General features: G+C 41.9%; 1 protein-coding gene across 26 annotated transcripts in view; it reads left to right on the forward strand.

The window, feature by feature from the left end:
* The window catches only part of MBNL3 (muscleblind like splicing regulator 3), a 227,480-nt gene that overhangs the window by 136,821 nt on the left and 66,606 nt on the right, over positions 1–24,053 (forward strand). For 16 of the 26 annotated variants that reach the window (XR_008914406.1, XR_001625454.2, XR_001625455.2 and 13 more), the window contains 2 exons: positions 7,587–7,751; positions 9,299–9,427. Coding sequence is in view for 21 of the 26 variants with exons in the window: in XM_007507188.3 (XP_007507250.1) it covers positions 7,587–7,751; positions 9,299–9,427 (294 nt within the window). In the remaining 5 variants the exon portion in view is untranslated. The remainder of the gene's footprint in view (positions 1–7,586; positions 7,752–9,298; positions 9,428–24,053) is intronic. The other 10 variants (XR_001625456.2, XM_056808804.1, XM_056808808.1 and 7 more) reach the window with 1 other exon arrangement.

Consider the following 24,053-nt stretch of genomic DNA (forward strand, 5'->3'; position numbering starts at 1 on the left):
GTATCAGGTATAAAGGATGTCCAGTATAGCCCTTTGTCTCTCAAATGGATGGGCGTGTATTATCTTTTGACACTTGGTGACTTTCCTCTCCCTGGGTCTCAGTTTCCCCATCCTTCAAACAAGGAGGTTGGATGAAATGCTCCCCAAGGTCACTTTTTACACTGATGTTCTGTGGATCTATGATAATTTGTCAGATACACTGTCCATTTTCCCCTCTTATTTTAGCTAATGTATTCAGATTTACAGACTGATTTTTGCCATTCTGTGGCTGGCTGCCAATAATTAAATCCTGTTTTAATGAATGAGGATGATTTTTATCATCATTGCCATTATTTTGAATTGTGGATTGTGTGCTATGAAGTGGGACCTTTCAGAATATTGTGGAGACAAGATATGACCTTTGGCTTGGGGGCTTCTAAGTCAATGCCTAGACTCTCATGTGCAGATTGACTAAGAGTGAAGTGTTGGGTTGATGGCTAGTGAGGCGAGAAGGCCAGGATCATAGGGGGAGCTGAAAGAGACCTTAGCTATTACCAGATAAAAGCCTTTCAATTCATAGATGGAGTAAATTTCTGTTGCACTAAGGGACTTGGGGACTTGCAGTTGACATTGCAGTTAGACGTGGGCTTCAAACACTCACTCCAACTAGAAAGCCATTCTTTCCTGGTCATGATAAAAAGTGGGGAAATAAGTGTCAATGTGTCTTACTCTGAAGACTAAGGCGGCCTAGTTAGAGAGTTGAAGCTTCAGTTGAGTATAAAATACAAGATGGTGAGACAAGGATGAGTTTGAAGACAGAGAACTAGCTAGTAGTATGGGATAGTCTCCTTCCTCCTCTTTGCTTCCCTAGCTCCATTTAAGGTTTACCTCCTTCAAGAGGCCTTTACTAATCTGCTCATTTGGTAGTCGTGCCCCTCCGCCCCCACAGAATGACTGTCTATTTTGTCTTGACCCATCTGGGTACACACACACACACACACACACACACACACACACACACACACACACACACACACACACACACACACACAGAGAGAGAGAGATGGAAGCCCTGTAGAAATGTTCTGTAATGGTGCTGATGGCTGGTGATGGTGGGTGACACCAACTTCAGAGGATAGTGGAGGAGGGTTCAAAAGAGGCACTGTGGGGAATGGGTCAGGCCCCCATATGAGAGGGATAAAAGTATTGCCAAACAGCAACCAGGGCCTGGTTCAAGGGGACAGCCAGAGTTCTTGGCAGACCAAGGCTGCTGCTCATTCCAGTAGTCCTTGGGGGGGCTGGTGATGGGAACAGAGGAAACAGACAGTGGACATAATCCAACCTTGATAACCCCAAGAAAATGCCCATTTCCTTAATGGGTTGCAGAGAAAATAGAGTCACATCTCAGTCATGTGTGACTTACTGAAGAGTGAGTGTAATAATAAAAAACTCTTAAGGCTTCAAACTGAAGAAAAGGTACCAACCGGCATTGGTAGGGTTTCTTCAACTAGGAGCCAATGTAATCTCAGGCTGATCCCTAGCCCTGTTTCTAGCCACAACTACAGAGTATTAGCTTATTTAGATCTTACAACAACCTTGGGAGATAAGTGCCACAGTCATTGTTGTCCTCATTTTGCAGAGTGGGTAACTGAGGCTTCAAGGCCTTAGATGACTAACTCCTAGAAACACAGCTAGTTAAAATAGCAGAGGCAAGATTTGAACTCAGGCCTTCCTAGCTTTAAGCCCATTATTCTCCACACTGTGCACTATGCCACACTGTGACTTACCCAGAGACTCTTTGCATTACAGATCAGCTCCCTGTTGGTAGAAATTTTCCTTCTTGTTTCAAAAGCTCTCTGGCATCCTTTGCCCCTTTCCAACAGATAACTGAGGGCTGCCTATACATCCTGAGGTACTTTCCAATTAGTCTGAACACTCCAGAGGTATCAATGATGCATGTAACTGTGGGCCTTGCATGCATTTCCAATTTAATTTGCCTTTATTATGCATACTTATTAAGGTTCCAGGAGGTTGGAGATTCATGGGCGATAAACCCACAGCCAGTCGTCCACAGGCTTTTTTTCTCTAAATGAGTACTGAAACTCCAAAGTGGATTTGGGTAGTTTGAGCACACGTTTTCCCAAGATCCCTAGATACCTTCATCTCATGCCAGGCATGAAGAGAAAAACAACAAGTAAAGTTTGACATCTGCAAGCATCCATGCTGTTCTGCTGTGGGGAGAGTTGGGGAATTTGAGCAAAGTTTGTTGCTCTTAATCTGCCAAAATCTTAGCAACAGGCTTCCAGTTGGGTTAATGCTTCAGGACTTCAATGGAACAGCATTCTCTTCCTTCCCCTGGTGAGGATTGCAACCCATCCAAGCCTCTCATCTTTGCCACTTCTTTTCCATGTTCTCCCATGGATCTTATCCTGATGATCAACCCAACTTGCCATAGGCCTGCCTTTAGGGCTTTGGGGCCTTTTGTGAGTACCAGCAGGGTACCCAGACAAGCCCTCTCTTTTCCCTGGCCCCCCAGCATTTATGATCATACTTTTCCTCATTGATATTCCTTCCAGTTCTGTGGACCAGACAGTTATAGACTGTTATATATCTTTTGTGTTCCCAAATTCTTAACATCCAGCCTAAATCCACTCCTTTGCTCCTAGTTCTGCTCTCTGGGGCCAAAATAAACAAGTCTGACACCTCTTCCATCCAGTAATCCCTCAAACACTTGAAGACCCCTCTACATCTTCTCCTAGCCATCCCTCTTTCTATCAGTTTCCAGCCCACTCATTATTTTGGTCACTCTCTTCTGGGCATGCATCAACTTGTTTCCATCTTGCCTAAAATTTGGTGTTCAAAACTAAATCCAGTACATAGGATCTGGCCAGACCATGGCAGAATATAGCACAACTATTCCTCCATGCATACGCAACATTGTGCTTTTTACAATTCAGCCTAGAATACGGTTTGCTTTTTTGATTTGCACATCACTGGATGGACTCATATTGATTCCACCAAGACCTCCATATTTTTTCATGGGAACTTTTGTCTAGCCATGCCTCATCCTGTATTTGAGAAGCTGATTTTCTGAACCCAAGTAGAACTTTCCATTTGCCCCTTATTAGATTATTAGATTGGGCCAATGTAGCCTGTTGAAGTCTTTGAGATTCTTGTGTTGCCAACCAACATCACTTATCCTTCCAAGCTTTTTGACTTCTATACATTTGAGAAGCATGCCACAGTGCTTTCATTGAAGTCACTGATGAAAAGAGTGAACAGCACAGATCTGAAAACAGATCCCTAAACCACTCCACTACAGACGTACTTTTCAAAGCTGGCATCCAGCCACTTGTAACTGTTCTTATTCAACCATTTCTAAGTCCTCTTAAATGTACTACTGCTTAGCTCAGAATGCTATACCTGAGCTACAGGATACCATGAAGGATTTGGTCCAAAATGCTTTCCTGAAATCTAAGGGGACTATATTTACCGAATTCCTCTGATCTAGCAGGCTAGGAAATGAGGTTAGTCTGCTCATATACCATATTAGGAGGAGTTTTGTCTTTTCTTCTAGCCTCATCTGTCCCTAATACAGCTCCAATTATTCTAAGTTATAGCTTTTTGTATACATGTTTTACTTCCCATACTACATGCCATAGGCTCGTTGATGGTGGTAACTGTGTCTTATTCATCTCTTTCTGCAGCTCCTTCTCACCATCACAATCAAAATGTCTTGCCCTTATTAGGCATGCCTCTGCCCTCTTTGGTTCCTGCCTCCAATACCTCTTGTATAGATGAACCTAGATGAAGTTCATAGTTTCTAGGAGACCTAGCAAACGACTTTAAGGGGCAGGGGTGAGAAAGAAGTGCATTTCAGGAATGAGGGACTATAAAGGTACTGAGGCAAAAGATTGGATGTTCCATGTTGTGGGAGGCAAATAGTTTAGTTTTGCTGGAACAAAGTGTCAGAAGGGAAACAGTCTGAAATGAGTATGTAGAGATGAGTTAGAGCCAGATTGTGATGGCTTTAAATGCCCAGCAAATCAGTCTATATTTTATCTTTGAAGCAGTGGGGAGCCATTGAAGTTTCTTGAGCTGGAAAGGAGCATGGTCAGTTAGGAAACTAATTTTGACTCTATTTTTCCAAGGAGACTTGAAAAGAGGAGAGCCTAGAAGCAAGAAGACCAATTAGGTAGCTCCTATGGGTAAGAAGTTCTTTCTGGCCAGGTCGCTTAGACCTCAGGTTGTCAGAGCAAGGAGTTATTCCTTGGCTTCCTCAGTTTCTTCAGTTGTCTCAGAACTAGTTATGGGAGGAACAAAGAGCAACCCCCTTGGAAAACAATGGATTGCCCTTTAATTCCCCTCACTGCTTGAAGCTCTGCTCAGTTTTATAAAAACAAAAGAACCAGCTCTGCCCAAATGATCTCATATTTAACCTCATACTCAGATGCTACAGCTGCTTTTGTACTATATGGAGAGTTATAAAAAACAAATCTTGGAAGGATGGACTTTGTTCTTAGTGAAATGTTATTAATGCTTTAAATAATGACCAGATGACATGCTAAGGGAGATGATTTAATGGGACAAACCTACTGCAGGTGCATTCTCCAAGGCAATGTGGGACCTGATCGGGGACTGCAAAGACCTAGTTTTGAGTCTCAGCTTTGGGCCTTGGCAGCCAGTCTCCTCTATCATATGCTGAGTTAGCACAAGAAGGTTATAGGCAGGGCTCAGGAAATAAGCCTGAGACTGGTACCGAGTTCAAGTCTCAGCTTTGCTCCTGGCTAACTGCCTGGCTTTAAGCAAGTCTCTTGCTCCTCTCCTGGCCTCTGTTGGCTCAGCCATAAGATGAAAGAGTTGGACTGATCCCCATCCTGCGCAAATGTCCAATGACTCTGTTGTAAATAATGAATATTTCTTCTATAGCTGCTGGGGGTAAAGGAAGGGTGGTGACAGGAAGACAGGGAAGAGGCTCAGAGTCCAAATGGCCTTCTCTCCTCCTCTGTGGAGTATCTGGCCAGGACCACTTTCAGGGTGGCCACTTGATCTAAGGCCATCAAAGGTAGGACTAGAAGCAAATTTTGAGATTGTCTAGTCCAACCTCTCCTTTTTACAGAGGAAGAGACTGAGATCTAGAAAAGGAAAGTGACTTATCCCAGGCTGCAAAGAGCTATGACTCAACCCTAGGGTTCTTATCACCCATACTGTCTACAGTTTATGTCAGTTATTCAACAAGTAGGCAACAGGACCTAATGCGTAGCAAATTGGTCTGAGAGTCAGGAAGGTTCCAATCCTGCTTCTGGAACTCTGTGACTCTGGGCAAGTTGCTTAGCCTCTCTAAGCCTCAGTTTCCTCATCTTTAAAACGAGAATGATAATAATACCCATAGCACCTACCTCTAAAGGATCTTATGAAGCTCAAATGAGCCAGAGGAAGGAAAGCACTTTGATAACTTGAAAACATTTTATTAAACCAGTTTTATTATTATTTAGACCTTCGTCTTCCATTTAACTTCTTTCTATGCACTGTAGACCGTTCTCTAGGAATAACTGAAAGGCAGTATGGGATCGTGGATAGAGCTCAGTTTCTTGCTCTGTCAAATGGGAGTTTAACAAGATTGTGAAGTTCCAATGTAAAAAATGTATGTAAAGTGCTGATCTTGCCTTAGCACCCCTGAACTTGGAAAGTATGCATTGACCCTGACTTTGTAAGTATTAGGAACTAGTTCCTAATTCCTAAAGCAAACCAAAGCAGGAAAGCTTTTCCTACAAAGGGAACCCAAGTTTTAAAAAAAGAAAGCAATCCAAACAAACACCTGTAAACCAGTTTGAACCAGAGCTGAGCTTAAGTATTTATGTTCTCTGAAGACTCAAATCACTAGATCATGTAGTGCTCCTCAGTGCAACCCAAAACAGACCTTCATGTTTGCTTTTGATAAACAGCTTGAGGTCCAGTGACAGACAGCAAACATCCCCACACCCTGACTGGGAGTCATCTCATCATTCAGACTGAGAGCCCCAGCCTCAGGATTTTGGCAAGGTGCCCGCTGTGCTTGGCAGGCTTGGCGTACAGACCCCTGGGAAGTCTACAGTGAAGGGCCTCAAATTTTGGAGCCAACACCACAGAGAAGGCAAACACAGGTGTACCCTGCTTTGAGCAAACACAGTATATTGAAAATACTGATGTTCCAGACTAATCAATTAGTACCCTGTAGCCCATATTCTTTTGCCAGAGGCTTCTACCCCATGCTTTCCTGATGGATTTGAAATGAGGTTTGGTTTCCTCCAATAAATCAGATGGTATCTTCTCAGGAGTACTGATTTTACAAAATGTCATACATGGTCATGTGCAAAGAGTATAGTCACCTTTGGGCCCTGGATCCCTTTCATACAAGCACATATTTCCATATAGAAGAAGCTTTTCTGAAAGTGGTCAGTTGTAGTAGGAGCCCTTTTGTCTGGAAAACTCCCCTCAATGCGGCGGGAAGGTAGAAACTGCAGTTTTGAAAACAAGATTTTTTTTAATAACCCTAAGACAGAAGGGTAAGAGCTAGACAAATGGGATTAAGTGACTTGCATGGGGTCAGAGAGCTAGAAAGTGTATGAGGTCAGATTTGAACCCAAGGTCTCCCTGACTCTAGGCCTAGCACTCTATCTACTCTGCCACCCAGTTGCCCTATGAAATGAAGATCTTAATAAAATGGGAAAAGAACTGGATTTGGAGAGGTTCTGGGCTCAGATCTCACCTGTCACTACCCATATGAACTTGGGCAAGTTACAGCCTTCCTAGGGCCTACCTGCTCCATCTCAACTGAGGGGGGTTAGACTAGACAGTCTCTAAAGCCCTTTCCAGATCTTGTGAGCCTATGAAATATATTAAAGGATCAAACTCATTCTTCCATTATATCATAGCATCTCAGTTCAGAAAGGAGACTTACCCAAAGACAGATGAGTGGTAAGGGCAAGGCAATGGAGGTTAAGTGACTTGCCCAGGATCATATAGCTAAGAAGAGTCTAAAGCCATATTTGAACCCAGGACCTCCTGGCCTGGTTCTCAATCCACCACAAATATACTTTTGTATATAAACATCAATGCCCAACACTTCAAGTCAAATCCACCAGATTTGATATATATATGATATATATATATCAGATATATTTGATATATATATAAATACCTCAGACATCAAGAGAACTAGAGCCAAAGCATATTTAAGGGCCTCAGTTCTTGCCATGATTTTGGAATTCTGGTATGTATTGGAATTCCAGTATTGATTCTAAGAAGGAAGGTAAGGGTTTTTGTTTTTTAAAAAAAGTATATTTGTGCACTGGCACACACAGTGCATTCACGTGACTCCATGGATTAATTGCATATACAACCTCAGCCTTTGAGTTTTACTTAACTGAGACAACTGTTTTATGTTTTGAACCTACAAAAGCGATGGGATAATTATTATTCAAATCCTTATTGGACCTTATTAATTAACATTCTAGCTTTAAGATTTTCCTTACAATTTCTTTTTGTGTGTCAGGTTCATATCTATAAACCACTTGCCCCCAAATCCAAAACAATGGTATCTACAAGTTTCATCTTTTTGCTTTCAGGGCCGCTGCACTCGTGAGAACTGCAAATATCTTCATCCTCCTCCCCACCTGAAGACCCAGCTTGAAATCAACGGACGTAACAACCTGATCCAGCAAAAGACCGCTGCTGCTATGTTTGCACAGCAGATGCAGTTCATGCTCCCAGGCGCTCAACTCCAACCAATTGTAAGTCACAAAAACATCTCTGTGAAGTTTGGCATTGCTCTTAGAGGTTTCAGAAGCCCCATAGATAATGAAATGAACACATCCTTAATGTGTCAAACCCAGCTTGCCCCTGTGATGCAAAACCATCCTCCTTATCTGGAAACATATGTGATTGATACTCCATGTATGAATTAATTTCCATATACATGTGTACATACCTCTTCATCTTTATGCAGGTGGGTCTTTGGAAAACAGATGTAGAGTCTGTCACCAAGCCCAGCCCACTTGGTGAGGCCAGTCATAACTTGGTTTGCCTAGCGCAAACTATAAGAACCCATGGCCACCATGAGCCACCAAATGGTGGGCTCTGTGGAGGCAAGAGGATGGTAGAGACTCCAAATGCTTTAAGACAGGCATTCCTACCCTGGGATCCACAATACCCAAAGGGGCCACAGGCAGATTTCAGTAGATTTCCTTAGCAATCCTTATGTAGCTGATTTTATGCTTTTGAAACTATTATTCTGAGATGGAGTCTCCATCATAGCCAAAGAGATAATTGCAGTCTGAGGGGCTCATGACACATGCAAAAAAGTAAAAAAATGATTTGGGAAGACAAAAGAAGGTGGGAATCACTGGGAACTGGAGAACCTTTAATAATTGTGCTTGCAATTGAGCTTGCAATTGATTTTGTAACTTAAGGTTCATAAAGCACTTTCTTCACATGATTTCACTTGATCCAGAGGTTTTCACATGAAGAATGGCTATGGAGACACACAGAACTGTTCTCCAACCTCTCCATTTCACCAGGAGTGAAATTTGCCAGAATCCTTAATGTGTCAAACCCAGCCTAGAGCTGACTTCTAACCCAGTGCTTGCTCTTCTCTCCCCGACTTCCCAGAGGCGGGCTCTTGAGACCTATTCGAAACTGTTAGAGCAAATTTCCTGACTCCTTTGGAGTGTTATAGATCCCAACCAGAGATTCTTTTTTGCAGAAATTCACAAGACTCAAGTTCAACATGCAATGAGCTAGAGATTTCACAGAGACACTTTCCATAAAAAATAATTGTCCTATAACTGTTCAATTTTCCCAAGTGCATGAGACTTAAGAAAAAGACTGTTGAGAACTACCCAGATTTTTGTGCCTTGAAATAATAATGCTGCCACATGTTTTTTTAGACCTTCTAGGGAGGGCTGAGGACTGCTTCCCTCCACTTTCAACCACACTTCTCCCACGTCTCCAGTTTAGCTTAGAGGTGTCTCATTCTAATTCCAGCTGCCCAACTTCCTTTAAGCCAGTGGCAGGATAAATTTGGTGAGACCCATGTAATCTGGAGCCTCTTAGAACCTGGAGAATGTTGGAGGAGAATGAAGACGCATTAGTGCTTTCCTAACCCTCCTCCTCCTGATTTTATAATTGCCCATTTCAGCCTTGTCTCCATGATGAACTCATTGAAAAGTGAGATCCATACATGGTGATGAGTCCCAAAGGAAATGGAGGTAGTAATTTCTCTAACCTTTGAGCCCCTATCTCAGATGTTTGTTTAAGTCATTCTTCCCTTATTTTACAGATAAAGAAAAGTGAGGCCAAGACTAATACTTCTTTGGTCTCACACACGTCAGTAGTCTTACGTGAAAGGTTCTCAACCAGACAGTACCCTCTAAGGACAAGAAGTAGGGGATGTTCACTCACCTGTCAGGTGCTCTACTGTTTAACCTTTATTTTTGGTAATCGGTAACTTAGCTAAAGAGATATATAGCATATTTGTAAAATTTACAGATGGCATAAAACTGATAGAGAGTTTATACACTGAATGAGAATCACAGAATGAAAAAAATCTTGCCCAACTAGAAAAACTGGGACTGAACTCATAAGATGGAAAAACGTCAAGTGTTACACTTGGGTTCAAAAACTCAACTTCATAAGAACCTGAATGGATCACAGTTCCCATGTTAGTACTCTGAGCTCACCAAGGGTCAAACAGGTAAAAAAAGCAGCAAGCAAATCTTTTTGCATTTTAGGAAGAGACAAAGTATCTGAGACTAAGAAAGTGCTGCTCCTGCTTGACTCTTCTTCTGGTTTAATGAGGTTTAAACACCTGGAGCACTGTGCTCACTTCTGGGTACCTCATTTCAAGAAGGGCATTGATAAATTAGAGAGCGCCCAGAGGAGAATGACCAGGCTAAGGCCTTGAGAATATGCCCCACTTTAAGAAACTGAGAATGTTTATCCTGAAGGGGAAAAGACCAAGGGGGACATGAGAGCAATCAGGAAGGGCTGAAGGTTTGTCATGAAAAAGACAAATCAACCTTATTCTCCTTTGCCCTTGAAGGCAAACTGAAGACAATCATTAGAAATTACAGAGGAGATTTCACCTCCCTGGAAGGAAACTCTTCCTTAAACATGAGAAAGCTGGCCCAAAGTAGAATGAGCCGCCTTGGGAGGTGGCAGCTTCTCCCTGCCAGGCAAGGGCTGGATGGCTACTTGTGGGATGTGTTGCAGAAAAGTAGAAGGTCCCAGAGTCCCATATGAAATTGATAACAGAAAAGATTCAGTCCTTGGAGCTGCCATTCCTGCCAGATGAGGCAGCCATGACATAGTGAGCAGAGTTCTAATTTGGGAGTTCTTGGTTTACATCCCTGTTCTACCTCTTCTAGCTTTGTGGCCATGCTATTTGCCCTTAGGTCATACCACATCTTTGAGCCTGGCATCCCTTATCTGTTAAAATGGGAATTATAGGGTTAGAGACTTGGAGCTACAAGGAAGCTCAGCATGGGGTAGTAAATAAATATTGGCCTTGGAATCAGGAAGAGCTCGGTTCAAATTTTACCTCTGCCACTTAGGAGCTGTGGGACCCTAAGCAAATCAGTTATTCCCTCTGAGACTTCACTTGCTCATCTGTAAAATGGAGACAATAATCAAACTTCCCTCACAGGTCAAGGTGAGGATGAAATGAAATAATGTGCATAAAACACTTTGCAAAACAGCTACTGTGATCTAGTCTAGCCCCCTCCTTTGTACAGATAAGGAAACTGGGGTCCAGAGAGGGTGAGCAACTTATGCAAAGTTACACAGAGAGTGTCAGAGCTGGGATTTGAACCCATTTGCTGATTTCAAATTCAGGACTCCTACTGTACTAAGCTACCCACTCTTACTAATCATAATCATAATATTTGTGCCACCTGCCACCAAGAGCTATTGCCAAGCTTCAAAAAGGAAGTGTATGTGAAAACATTTTGTACAATCCATGAGGTCCAAGAGGGGGAGGAGGAAGATGTTGATCCATGAAGTTTTTCAACCTCCCAGTTCCCTCCCCCACCCCATTTCCGTCATTGGCATTTGGATTGGGGGAGGGGATTGAAGCTGAAAGGGAGTAACTGAGTGGCAGCCCAGCATATTGGATTGCCCAGTACGCAGTCATGCTCCAAAATATTACTGATATGATCCTAGAGAATCATTGAGAATGACTTCTCCACCTTGCTGCTGCTTTAATGGAAGCCATCACAATGTGCTAAACTGATAGGTGATTAATTTCCTCAGTTACTGTGGATCCCCAATCAAACCCAGAGGTGCTTGATACAGAGATTTTTGCAAAGTTCAATTCAATTTGCCAGAAATGAGTCCCTTGATAAAGGGACTGTCAGCTTAATTGGAGCACTGGCTTCAAAAGAAGTGCAGTCCAATGTGACTGAACAATAGTATCACACCTACTCGGTCCCAGTGCTGCAGCTGGCAGGTCAATTCCCTGCATATACCTGGTGTGAACTGGCATTTGCTGACATAAACCTCCAACTCTGGTGCCTTTTGTTCCCCTTGCTTAAATGAGAGAAGAGGGAGGGTGTGGTTATCAGTTTGAGGGAGACAGCTTCTCAGATCGGTCACCCAAAAGCTTTGGAGTTTGAGAGTCCAATTCTGTTCCACTGACTAAGCACCATGGGAAGTATCATGGCAGCTCCCAGAGCCCAAGTGGGTCAACAGTGCACATACTGTAACTCCTCCACAGAACTCAGGCAGGCTTCTGTAGGCTTGAATTTCACAATTTAGAAAGCTTGGAAGCAGGAACTCTTACTTGGGGTGTGGTCCCTCTGGGGATTTGTTATAGGGCCGTTAAAAAAAAGAAAAGATTTTTGGATTTAGAAATCTAGCATGGCCTATACCTGTACCTGTCCTTTTGATTTCCCTCTGGGGTGCTGTTGATTCAGAGATTCGGGTTCTACTGCATGAGTGAACTGAACTAGGACCTTAAGGAAGAATTTTGCTGACTGAAATATTTGGGTTTACCTTGGGATGTGCCAGCTCAAGGATTCTGCTTGGTGCTCTTCCCAGTCCATATTCTGGAAGCCAAGTTGTGGAATTCCCAATTCAAGGAATTACAATCACTGACTCCACTTGACTCATAGACTTCATCTGGGTCTGAGTCATCAGGGCAGAGACTGGGACCCTTTCTTTTGCTCTTTTTTCCCCTCCTTTTCATCTCATTTCCCCCCAATGGATTCTTTATAAACCAGGCTCAAAATTTATTTGGGCATTTTTCAAGATGAGCCAAGAAGGCCATGTAGCCCTTCAGGACTATAGGGACTATGAAACCGGAAATCTAGTGGGTGGGGTGTGATAGTTGGGAACAATGCAGCTATTTTTAGGCCTTTGGATTTTTAAAAATCCGCTTTCCCCCCCTTAAATTAAAGAAAATCTTATAAGTACTATATCTCTGTGAAACAGGGAACAGGAGAAAGAACCCTAGGTTTAAACTGAGAGAACCTGGGTTCAAATCCTGCCTCTGCCCTAGACTATCTGAATATAACCTTGGACAAGTCGTTTTTTCTTCTGTGGGCCTCCATTTCCTCTTCTGTGGGCCTCCATTTCCTCTTCTGTAAAATGAGATCTTTCTGTTTTAGATTTGTGATCCTAGTATCTGAATCAAACACATGAACATGGCACCAGACTTTGTTTCAGTTATCACTTAATTGGAGGCCAAATAATCATTCCCTGCCTTTACCCTAATTGTTAGATATTACAGTTTGCTTATAGTAGAAAATTTTTTTCCCTTCGGTCTCTACTAAATGCAAGAACTCTAAATGGAGTTTTTGCAAGCAACCGCACCATGACAAAAAAGCAAAAATCAGGTCCAATCTCTTCCGATTTACAGGAAGCAAAATTCAGGCCCAGAGATGAATAATGACTTGCTCAAGGTCACTTAGCTATCTTGAGGCAGAGATCAGACTAAAACCTAGAGCTCCTGAATCTCAAGCCAAGCTTTAACTCTATTGCACCACACTGTTTCTGGCTTATGTCAATCAGTTCATTTCATTCCTACAAGCTTACTCCTATCATGATCTTAGGTAAGGCAACACTCTCATTTTCCAAGGAGATAACTGAGCAGTATTGCTGGTTAGGTCATATGAGCATTGTGGTACTTGAATTACCTACTTAGACAGTGTAAGCACTGCAGTGATAGTTAACTCCCTGGCTGAGGATTGGAGATGGAAGTTAATGTTGAGAATTTCAAAGTCTGAGATTGAGAGGATAGTACTGCTTTGCCTCTACAAGATAATAGAGCATAATAGGGAGGATGCTGGCTAAAAAGAAAACTTGGGTCGAAAGCCCAGTTCTAGCTGTGTGGCCTTGGCCAAGTTTTAACATAACTAGCTGAGCCTTGGTTTCTTCCTCTGTGAACCAAAGTTAAGACTCTCTGGAGTAAGCCAGGTAGCACAGTCTATAGAGCATCAGGTCCAGAGTCAGGAGGACCTGGGTTCAAATCTGGCTGTGTGACCTTGGGCAAGTCACTTAACTCCTACAGCCTAGTCCTTTTTGCTCTTCTGTCAGAATTGATACTAAGACAGAAGGTCTTAAAAATATCTGTAGTACCTATCTCCCAGGGTTGCTGTGGGGTTCAAATGAGATAATGCATACAGTACTTTGCAAACCTAAAAAAACCCCACCATCTAAATGCCAGTCATTCACATTATTTAAGGATCCTTCGGATTGAATGTTCTATTATTAGAAAGTCTCCATTAACCAAAGATGAACCAAATCACCCAATAGACATTATACAGGCCATCATACAGCCTCCTAATTTTTACAGAGGAGAAAACTGAGGCCCAGAGATTTGCCCCATATCCCACAGTTAGCAAGCAGCAGACCCAGGAATCAAACCTAGATTCTCTAACTTTAAATACAGTGACCTCTTTCTCTATTCACTCAATACCTACTATGTGCCAGACCCTGTGCTAAACGGTAACAATACAAAGATAAAGCAATTCCTGGCTTTAATGAACTCATATCCTATTGAGGGAAGAGACATGTACATGGAAAATTAAATACAAACTATATACACTATATATAGTTTTATAAATATATATCTATTTAGTAATTTCTAAGGTAAAGGTGCTGTAGGAGCGCAGGGCTTCAGGACAGACCCTTATGGGAAATGGCACTTGAGCTAAGCTTTGAAGAAAGCTAAGAATTCTGCAAGGCGGAGAGGAGGAAGAAAGTACATTTCAGGCAGGGGGAGAGCATGTGCAAAGTCATGGAGACTGGTGATGGAATATCTTGTCCTGGGAACAACTCTTCCTGAACAAAATTTCATGTTCTTTATTTAGGAAACAGGTTTTGCTACTTTTCCCAAAAGATCCTATCTTATCTGGTTGAGTTTCTACCTTCTACCTGGCAATCTAGGAGATAGATAGATAGATAGATAGATAGATAGATCCCTGTCCATCTCCCTAATCACGACCTAATTCAGTCATTCATATAGCACCTAGCAGAAGACCTTGCACATAGTAGCGGCTTTGGAAATGTTTGTTGACTTGAACTGTTGAATCCAACAAGCCTTAGTGCTTCTGTAGAAAAACACAGGATCTCTTAGATCCTTAGCTTTGCTGGGGCTGCACATGTCACACAGCTGGAAGTTCCTTTTATTTAAAATAAAAATAAATAACAAAGCAGTTGCCTTGCTTCCCACCCCACAACTGTATTAATAAACACTGTGAAATCGTCACCCAGCTTCTTCCAAAGTTCAGTGAAAATGCTTGACTTTGGAAGCCAAGCAGAGACTACTGTACTTACACAAATATCTTTCAAGTCCCCAACTCCTTTGATGGTGGTAACTAATCTCAAAGTTCTGACCCATCCCCTCCCATGGGATGAATCAAACATAATATCTTCTCAGCCCATTTCATTCCCTTCTCCTTTGTGGCTGGTTAGAACATAATATTAATGAAGCCACAATCAAAGTTTCAATGCCCATGTGAGCTTGTTAGCTTTACTGCCATTTGGCCACAGATACTACCCCCTAACTCGGGCAGCAAGGTGGCAAACAGATCATGCTGGTTGCAGAGATAATTACAACAGAAAGGAGTGGGGATGGCTCAGTGTCAACCCTTCCTCAGCAAGACTTCCAGGATCTATAGTTTCATCAGTGTGAATGATGTCCTCCCTTAGCACAGATCACACCTCCCACAAACCTTAGTTGACAAGTGTTCAAGGTCTGCTATGGCCAAAAAATGCATCATCCATCTCAGTTTTTCCTGATGTCAGGAATAGTTGTACTTCTTTACAACTTCCCCCATTGCTCCCAGTTTTGCCTTCAGGGGCCAAACAGAACATGCCTAATCCCTCTCCTACATGACAGCCCTTCAGATACTAGGATAGTTATCCTAATCCTCCCCAGGTCCTTCATCTGATCCTTAGGTGGCATGGAATCAAGGCTGTGGTTGTCCTCTAGATACTTTCCAACTCATCAGTGTCACTCACTTTCCTGGAGGTGATGATACCTGTCTTATGTAGCGCCAAATCACATTATTAGCATTTATTTTTTGGCTATCTAATCACCCAGCTAACTTATATTGAACTATCAGTTCATAAACTCCAGTTCCTTTCTTCGGACAAACTTTAGTCTAACTGTAAATTCACCCATTTTGTGCCTGGGAAGTTGATTTTTTGAACCCTAGTATAAAACTTTACATTTATCCATTGTGAATTCCATCCATCTTCTTGGATTCAACATAATGCTGTTATCCATCAAGATTTTTTTTTGCATTCTCTGACATCCAATATGTTAAGTGTATTCATCTATGTATCATCTGAAAATTTGATGAGCATGTCACCTATGCTTTTCTCCAAGTCATGAATAAAAATGTTAAAAAGCACAAGAGCAAGTCCAGATCCTTGGAGCATACCTTTGGAGACTTCTTCCCAGGTGACTTTGAACTATCAGCAATAGTTTTCAGTTGGGTAGGACCTGCCATAGACCATTCTTCACTTCCATTGCCCTTGAGATCCTTAGTTCATCTCCATGCCTTGAGGTAAAGAATTTTAGTAGAAATAAAAACCTATCACTTGAGAAAATTACTCTTGGGAAAATTACTCAAAGCACATGCCATGCTGGTGGAGTAAATATTCGTTTCCCATATGAAAGGCAATATCATATCTTTCTGCACTGAAGTTCATGCATTTCAGTACTTTCTGCTCTTGATAGGAAAACTGAGCAGCGCCTTCAATGCTCCTTCCCCTCCTTCTCCCCTAGTCTATCACCTTTATTGTTTACAAATATATTTCAAACCCATTATGGCTCTCTGTCACGAATTACTCTGAACCTTCCTAAGCAAACACTCCCAGGCCCTCCTCTAAGTTCAAGTCACACTGGCAGTTCACCAGTTCTAAGACATGGTAGCCATTTGTAGCATTATACCCTTTGGCCAACAAATTCCATCTTGAGCTCCTTGGCAACATTGGGTAGAGTTCCATCTGGTCCTGGTCCTGGTGATTTTGCTACATCAATTTTTTCTGTTAGTTGTAGACCATCCAGTATATTTGTCAGGATTTTATTTGTCTAATATCTCCCTCAGGAAAGACCAAGGAGAAGAATTAATATTGTTCCTCTCTATTTTTTCTTCCTTTTCAACTCCAAGTTGACCTTTTTTCTCATCATCCCCAAGTTCCCATGGAATCTCTAATTAGAGACAGGCCCACAATTTGGGTGGGGTGGCCAGAACTGTCCCCAGAGCACCAAATTTAGAGGGTGCGGACAACATCTGCAGGCCTTTGGTGTGCTAGTTTAAGATCCTTTCTCGCCCTGCCTTCTCCCTCCCATCCCACAGAAGCCTCCTTAATAGCAGCCTCATACCAGTGTCCCTAGGTTTCTGTATTCCCTAACACAGACCAGTGCCCCACATCACCTGTAAACATCCTGTTGACCCAAACTGAAGGTGCCTGTCTCATTTTTGCCCCAGGTACAAACATTTCTTGTTATGGCTCCAATATTATTCCTCCTTTTGCTGAAACTAAATTTTAAAAAATTTAGTCACATTTTGCCCTTTGGTTCAAGAAAGCTTTTACCTTTGCAGTCTCTCATAAGTTATCTTCTAATTTATAGTTTACACCCAAGCTTTCATTTTTGAGCCAACCTGTTCTTTATTTGTGAAAGGTACCTCCTCCCTGTGGTAGCCACCACGGCCTTAACCAGCTTGCCATGTATGATCTTCATTCCACCACTACCCCCTCCCAGGGTACCTGATATTTTTGATCCTCAGCCCACATTCATCCTGGGCTTCCGATAAGATGTTTATAAATGGTCTCCAGGCTTCCTGTGGCTTATTTCCTTTTTTTAGCTCTTCCAGTTTTTACCTAACATTTACAGTTTGTTATGTTTTCCTTCTCAAAAACTGAGTAACCACATGATATTTTTTTCCTCTTCCACAAGAATACAGGACCTAGTAGTATAGTGATGATCATTTCATAGTGGGTCACATTCAAATATTTTCTAAAACAGTTCTTTTTCATTCTTTGGGAACAAGGCCATTCAATTTCCTCTCCCTGTGTATTCAAGAACTAATAGTCCTGGAAAAAATAGTATTTGGCCTGGCCTAAAACCTTATTTCCACCAAGAGTCTCAAAGAGGTATCCTGTTGATCTGACTTTGGGTTACTGAAATATTCCACTCTTGCTATCCAACAAAATTCAGCAACTTCTCCAATCTCATTTACCATTTCCAACCAGTTATAGATTTGTGCCTTCTTCTCACCTGACATAATTGTAGGATTATAGACTTGGTATTAGAAGGAACCTCACACTCCTAGCATCCAACAATCTATCTCCTACTTCAATACCAACTTTTCAAAAAAGCATTTCTAGGGATCATGGAAATAAGAAGGTGAAGTCTGTATATGTTAGCAAATGTGGAAACACCTCATTTCTTTGAGTTGGAGATAAAGGAGACTTCTATGGGTTAATAGGGAAGGGAAAGACAGGTCTATAGAAGCATACTGATAGGACCAAAGATTTAGAGCTAGAAAGGGACTTTAGAAGGCATTGTCCCTACTCTCTAGGTTGTCATAGCACTGTACTTTCTAGGTTCTCCTCCTACTTACCTGATCAAGATTCAGTCTCCTTTAGTGATCACATCAGCTCCCTTAGACAAGTTCAATTAGCCTCTCTATGTAGTTGATATCAAAGTCTGGATATCAAGCACTCATCTCTTCTGAGTTCCAATCCTACATTACTGAATGCCTACTGGACAACTCCATCTAGACGTCCTATAGCCATCAAAAATTCCCTATTTCATCCATCCAGTCCCCTAGGTTTGCAATCTAGGAGTTATCTTCAACTTCTGCCTCTTCCTCATCCCCAATATTCACCAAGTCTTGCTGACTTACCCTAAAGACATTTTTTCACTTACATAGCTGCCAGCTCCGTTCTATCTTTCATCACTTCTTCTACATACTCTATTTGGCTCCCTGCTTCCACTCTTGCTTTGTTTTCAATTCATTGTCTATATAACTGCCAAATAGACTTTTCTTAAGCAAAGATCTAACCATGCCACTCTGCTATTCAAGAAGTTTCAATGATTTCCAGCTAACTTTAGGATAAAATGCCATCTCTTACTCCATTTGACAGTTAAGAGTACTTCACAGCCTGACTGTAACTTATCTTTCCAGACTTATTCACCTCTCCCATTTCTACAGCCATATGAGACATTTCTATCACCTCTCTACTTTTGCACGGGCTATATCCAAAACCTGAAAAAGAAAGGGGAAGGGAACAAGCGGTTTTTTAACTACCCAATAGGTGCCAGACCAGATGCTAAATGCTTTACAAATTTTATCTCATTTGATCCTCATAATACCCCTGGGAGATAAGTGCTATTATTATCCCAATTTTATAATTGAGAAAACTAAGATACACAGAGATTCAGTGACTTGCCCAGGGATATACAGCTAGTAAATGTCTGAGGCCAGATTAGAACTCTAATCTTTCTGACTCCACCTCTTGGAATCCCTTGTTCCCTTCCAGACTCATCTCAGATGCCACCACCTACACAAACTCTTTCCCAATCCTTCCTTCAAATTGCTTTAAATTTATTTTACATAACCTTATTGTCAATAACTGTTTTATACTCTGGTAAAATGTAAGGTCTTTGAGGGCAGGCACTTCACAGTATTTTTTTGCCATTGTAGTCCCAGTACCTACCACACTGTAATGTCTAGCACTTTCAGAAATGCTTGTTGGATTAAATTGTGCAGGACTCCAACCACCACAAAGGAGTAGACAGTGATTGCTGAACATTGAAAGCACTAAACCAGTTAGTATTTCAAGGACTTCTATCTTTGTGATAGGAATAAGCCTTTTGTCATTTGAATAATAACTTCATAAATGGTTTGTTTAGCTAGCTGGTATGGTGGTACATATAGCAGATCTTAAAGCCAGTATAGTGGCTTTTAAAGTTCTTCTTAGGCTGTGGAATTCTTCCAAGCAGTTTCTCCCTTGGGAAAATTTGGTAAGCCACAGCCTCATTGGTGCCTCTTTTCTAGAAGAGATGCCATAGGGATGTCCCATCATTGTGCTTTCCAGGCATACTAATGTCTAGTGGAACCATGGAAAAGGTCGTGGTTTAGGGGATGGAGATTTGATATCATAGATTTGGTGTGTTGGCAAACCTATGGCACATGTGCCAGAGGGGGCTGCTCCCTTTCCCCTCTCCACATGTACCTGAGGATATTTCTCTCATCACTTGCCCCTCTGCCCAGCAGCCCAATGGGAGCACTTCCTCCCTCCCCTGTCTGGGGTAAGGGCGGCGGGGCTCACATGTGGCATAAAGGTTACAGTTTGGGCACTCGGTCTCTAAAAAGGTTCATCATCACTGTCATAGAGTATGGCTTTGAACCTCACCTCTGTGACTTTGAGCCAGTTCCTTCCTCTCCCAGGTCCTGTAGTTTCATTGTGTATAAAATGAAATGGTCAGACAAAGATAGTGTCTGGGGTCCCTTCCAACTATACTTTAGTTATCAGTTTTCTTTTGATTGTGACAAAAAGGGTATGAGAATTGGTGTCCGAGAAATTGGGTTTCAGTCTCAGCTCCTCCACCTAATGCCTTTGTGACCTTAGGAAAGTCACTTAAACTCTAGGCCTCATTTTTCTTATCTCTAAAATGAAGGGCTTGGGGCAGCTGGGTGGCTCAGTGGACTGAGAGCCAGTACTAGAGACAGGAAGGAGGTTCTAAGTTCAAATATAGCTTCAGGTACTTCCCAGCAAGTCACTTAACCCCCATTGATTCTAAGACAGAAGGTTAAAGGTTTTAAAAAAAATTAAGTAAAAATTTAAAAAATAAAATAAAATGAAGAGTTTGGACCAAACAGTCTAAGATCCTTTTCAGCTTGAATTCTATGCTCAATGCTATATAAACCTTGAAAACTTTTCTACTCTAAGAAAAGCTGACCTGATAGTGACCCTGAGGGAAAGATATCACTTGGCAGTAGATCTACTTGTCCCCTAGAAGTCCCATGTGGGTCATTTGGGTCTCTTCTTCCCGCAAAGATCCTGAGAAAGAATAGCAAGCCCTTTCTGTCCCAAGTCTTTTAATCATTTCCAGTGAAAGAGTTTGAGGAATAATTTGAAACTTTTACAAATGCTGAGGCAAGTTCAGGCTAGGAGTAAAGTGCAAAGTCAACCAATTATGATCCTTTTTCATTAAAGCAAAGTTACCCCACATTAGGCCTTCATTCACACAGTAAGAGCTTTAATATCAGTACCAGACAGGATTAAAGCTCAGTGGAGAAGTTTGACTCATGAGCCTTCTGACTGCCTGAACTATGGCTGTTAGCCAGGGCCAAGTCCAAGAAGGCTGAAATTCATTGAAAGGCAGCAATTCCCCTGAGGCAGAGGCGGTGGTGAGAATCCAGAAATGTCCATTTTAAAATGAATTTGAAGCTCCTAGTTCCTACCTATGCCGCAGGGTTGGGAAGGGAAAAATCTGCTGCCTTTCAATAAACAGGGTTAGAACAGGAAAGTTATTTCTGCCACTGGAAAAATGAGCAGAGTACTCTGAATCCCAGTTTCTTCACCACAATTTAGTAATTCTGGTAATTGGTTTCATTTCTGAAGAAAGTTTGAAATAATTTAAAACAAGATCTTTGGAAGTGCTATAGAGCCCAATACAGTGAAGAGTCAGATGACTTGAACTCAAATCCTACTTCTGATGTTTAATAGCAGTGGGACTGTGAGCAAGTCACTTCACTTCTTTAGGCCCTAGTTGCCTCTTTTGTAAAACGAAAAGGTTAGCCCAGATAGCCACTGAGATTCCTTCCAGCTCTCTACATCTATGATCCTATGAAACAACTTTAATTTATTTGCTGCTCATGTACTGGGAATGTTTGGCAAACCTGATTAGCCCCATGATTCCTACACTCTATTCCAAAGAAAGCAGTTGGACAGCTGCTACCTAGTGTACTAGCTTGTAACATTCCACCAGCATGAGAGAAACCTTCCTCTGATACTGACTCCTCCCATCCCCACCCCACCCCCAGCACTATAAATGAGTAGCATTACATGGGTGTGCAATAGGCTAGATCTTAAATATTAAATGGTCCTACTGTACTTGTGGTAATGCTGAGAAAAAGAACTCACTTATTGAATGAACTCTTAGCCATTAATCCATGCATTCGTTCAATGAATGTTTGTTAAGTAACTACTCTGAACTAAATGTTTGAAGGAAAACATGATATAGATATAAATCACAGCTCATATTTGTGCCATGCTTTAAGGCATAAAAGTACTTTCTTCATCACAACATTTTGAGGAAGGTAAAACAGTTTTAAGGATCATATAATCACCAGATTTACAGCTTGAAGTGAGGAGGGGTTGGAGAATCTTTAAGGACCTTTAGGACAGCCTTTTCTTTTTACAGATAAGGAAACTGAGCTTGAGAGATTATCAAGTGACTTGCTCAGGATCATATAAGTAAAAAATAATGGAGCGTGGCCCTTCTGACTTGGGAAAATGGCATGCCTGGAGTCAAATCACATAGCCTGTAGTATCAGAGCTAGAAGTCTCTTCTTCTTTTCACTGTTGTCTCTGCCTTTATGGGGCTTATAGTCTATTTGGAAAAATAAGGCATGTAGGAAATAAGTCTTACACAAGTAATTCGAGGAAACCAAAATACAACCCCAAGACCTGGATTTGAAGCCCAATTCCACTACTTCCTATCTTTGTGACTCTGCGTGAGTCACTTCCTAGTCCTGTCTCCTCGACTGTAAGATAAGGAGATTATACTAGATGGCCTCTAGGTTCCCTTCTTGATCTAAATTCTGTGACATTCTCAGCTACTTCTCTAACTGAAATGAGAAGGACTTCATGGAGGAATTGGCACCCAGACAGGGCCTTTGTGGGATGAACAGTATTTCAACAAGCAAAGATGGGAATCAGGAATGAAAAGAGCAGGAAGAAAAGGTAGGGGGTTCCTAAGGATCCCCTGAGTCCTAGACTCACTGAGAAGCCTAGTTTACAGTGTTGGTCACTGCTTGCTGGCTTTGGCCTCCCTGTATGTTAACTTTCACCATTAACTTTTCATGTCTGGCTGGCAGAAGCATTCTCTCAGTGTGACTCCATCTTAGCAGTAAACACTGCCAACAATTTCGCATCCTTGCTTCTGGATGTGGTTGTTCCTTTCCTACTTATGTGGCACGGGTGAAGGGAAACATGCAGGGGTTTTACCACCAAGGAGAGCACAGTCTTTAATAATTACCTTTCATTCAGAAAATCCATCCCAAGAGCCCCTTACTCATAACTCTTTTGTTCACTCAAATGATTAACAAAGTTAAAGATGTTCCTTTGCTGTTCCCTTACAAGCTAGAGTCACAAAGAGTCCAAGGGAAGAAAATTTTTTTCATCTGACTTCTTTGAAAGATTTACTATGAGAAAGTCGGAGTACGTACTTTTGTGTATGTGTAGTACAGTAGCCATGGAAACAAACACCTTAGATTCTGGATGTTTGGGGAGAAGAGATATACATCAGTAGTTGGGCTGATAGTGTCAGCATTATTGCTTCAGAATGCCTGATTAGCCATTTCCAAGAGATCACTATCTTGCTAAATAAAATACATGCCACATCAGCTCATTGCTGGAATTGTCAGTCTCATTGAGCAAGATCTAGTACCTTCATTTTTTAACCATACCAGTTGAGAGACCATGGTTAGGTCCCATTCTGTCTCCAATGGAAATTCTCCAACCCCTCCTCACTTGCAGCTGCCAGTGGAGAAAGGGGTGGTGTTGAACATATCAAAGGAGAGAAACTGTATGAAATGCTACAACATATCTGAATGGGCCTAATTTGTTGTTCTGTCATGTCATCTCAGTCCATAGCCACCATGCATGGGTGTACAGATAGGCAAAATTGATCATGAACCTCCACTTCCATTCTTCCCCCGGTCACTCAGGCTTGTTTTTGCCATCCCCTTCTCCAGCTCTTGCCCCTCACCAAATGAAACCTCCCAATTTATCTTATCCCTTCCAAGCTGAACTTCTGGATTGTCCAAAGTAGTAACTAGTTCCTAGTCAGTTAACCTAGTCAACTAATCTATGCTGAGGTACCAAACGAAAAGGCTTAGAACTCTGTCTTCTTCCAAGTGAATAGCCATAGCTCCCATTTCTTTGGTAATTTAAAGGCCTCTGTTTTCTCCTTTGTTTTATGAAGGGATTGGAATAGATGAACCTTACAGGCCAATTCAGTTCTGACATTCCAGGCTCCTGTATATCTTTTCTCTCACTTGGCCTTCATGACAATCCTGTTTAGGGACCCTTTGGAAACAACACTCTTCTTTTTCTGACTGGACTCCATTCCCTTCATATCTGACCCAAAGGGTTTGGGAACACATAATCTTATGGCAAATTGTTGGGGGCAGACATTTCCTGGCCTTATGTTATCTCTCATTTAACACTATTTGCCTCAATCTTTGTTAGCATTATCCCACTTTGAGGGATTGAGGTGTGAATTTCTTGGGCAACTGGATAAGAAAGATCAGGCAGAAGGGTGGAGCTAAGCTTGGCATTGCAAC

Source organism: Monodelphis domestica, chromosome X, assembly GCF_027887165.1.
Source record: "Monodelphis domestica isolate mMonDom1 chromosome X, mMonDom1.pri, whole genome shotgun sequence".
NCBI lineage: Eukaryota > Metazoa > Chordata > Mammalia > Didelphimorphia > Didelphidae > Monodelphis > Monodelphis domestica.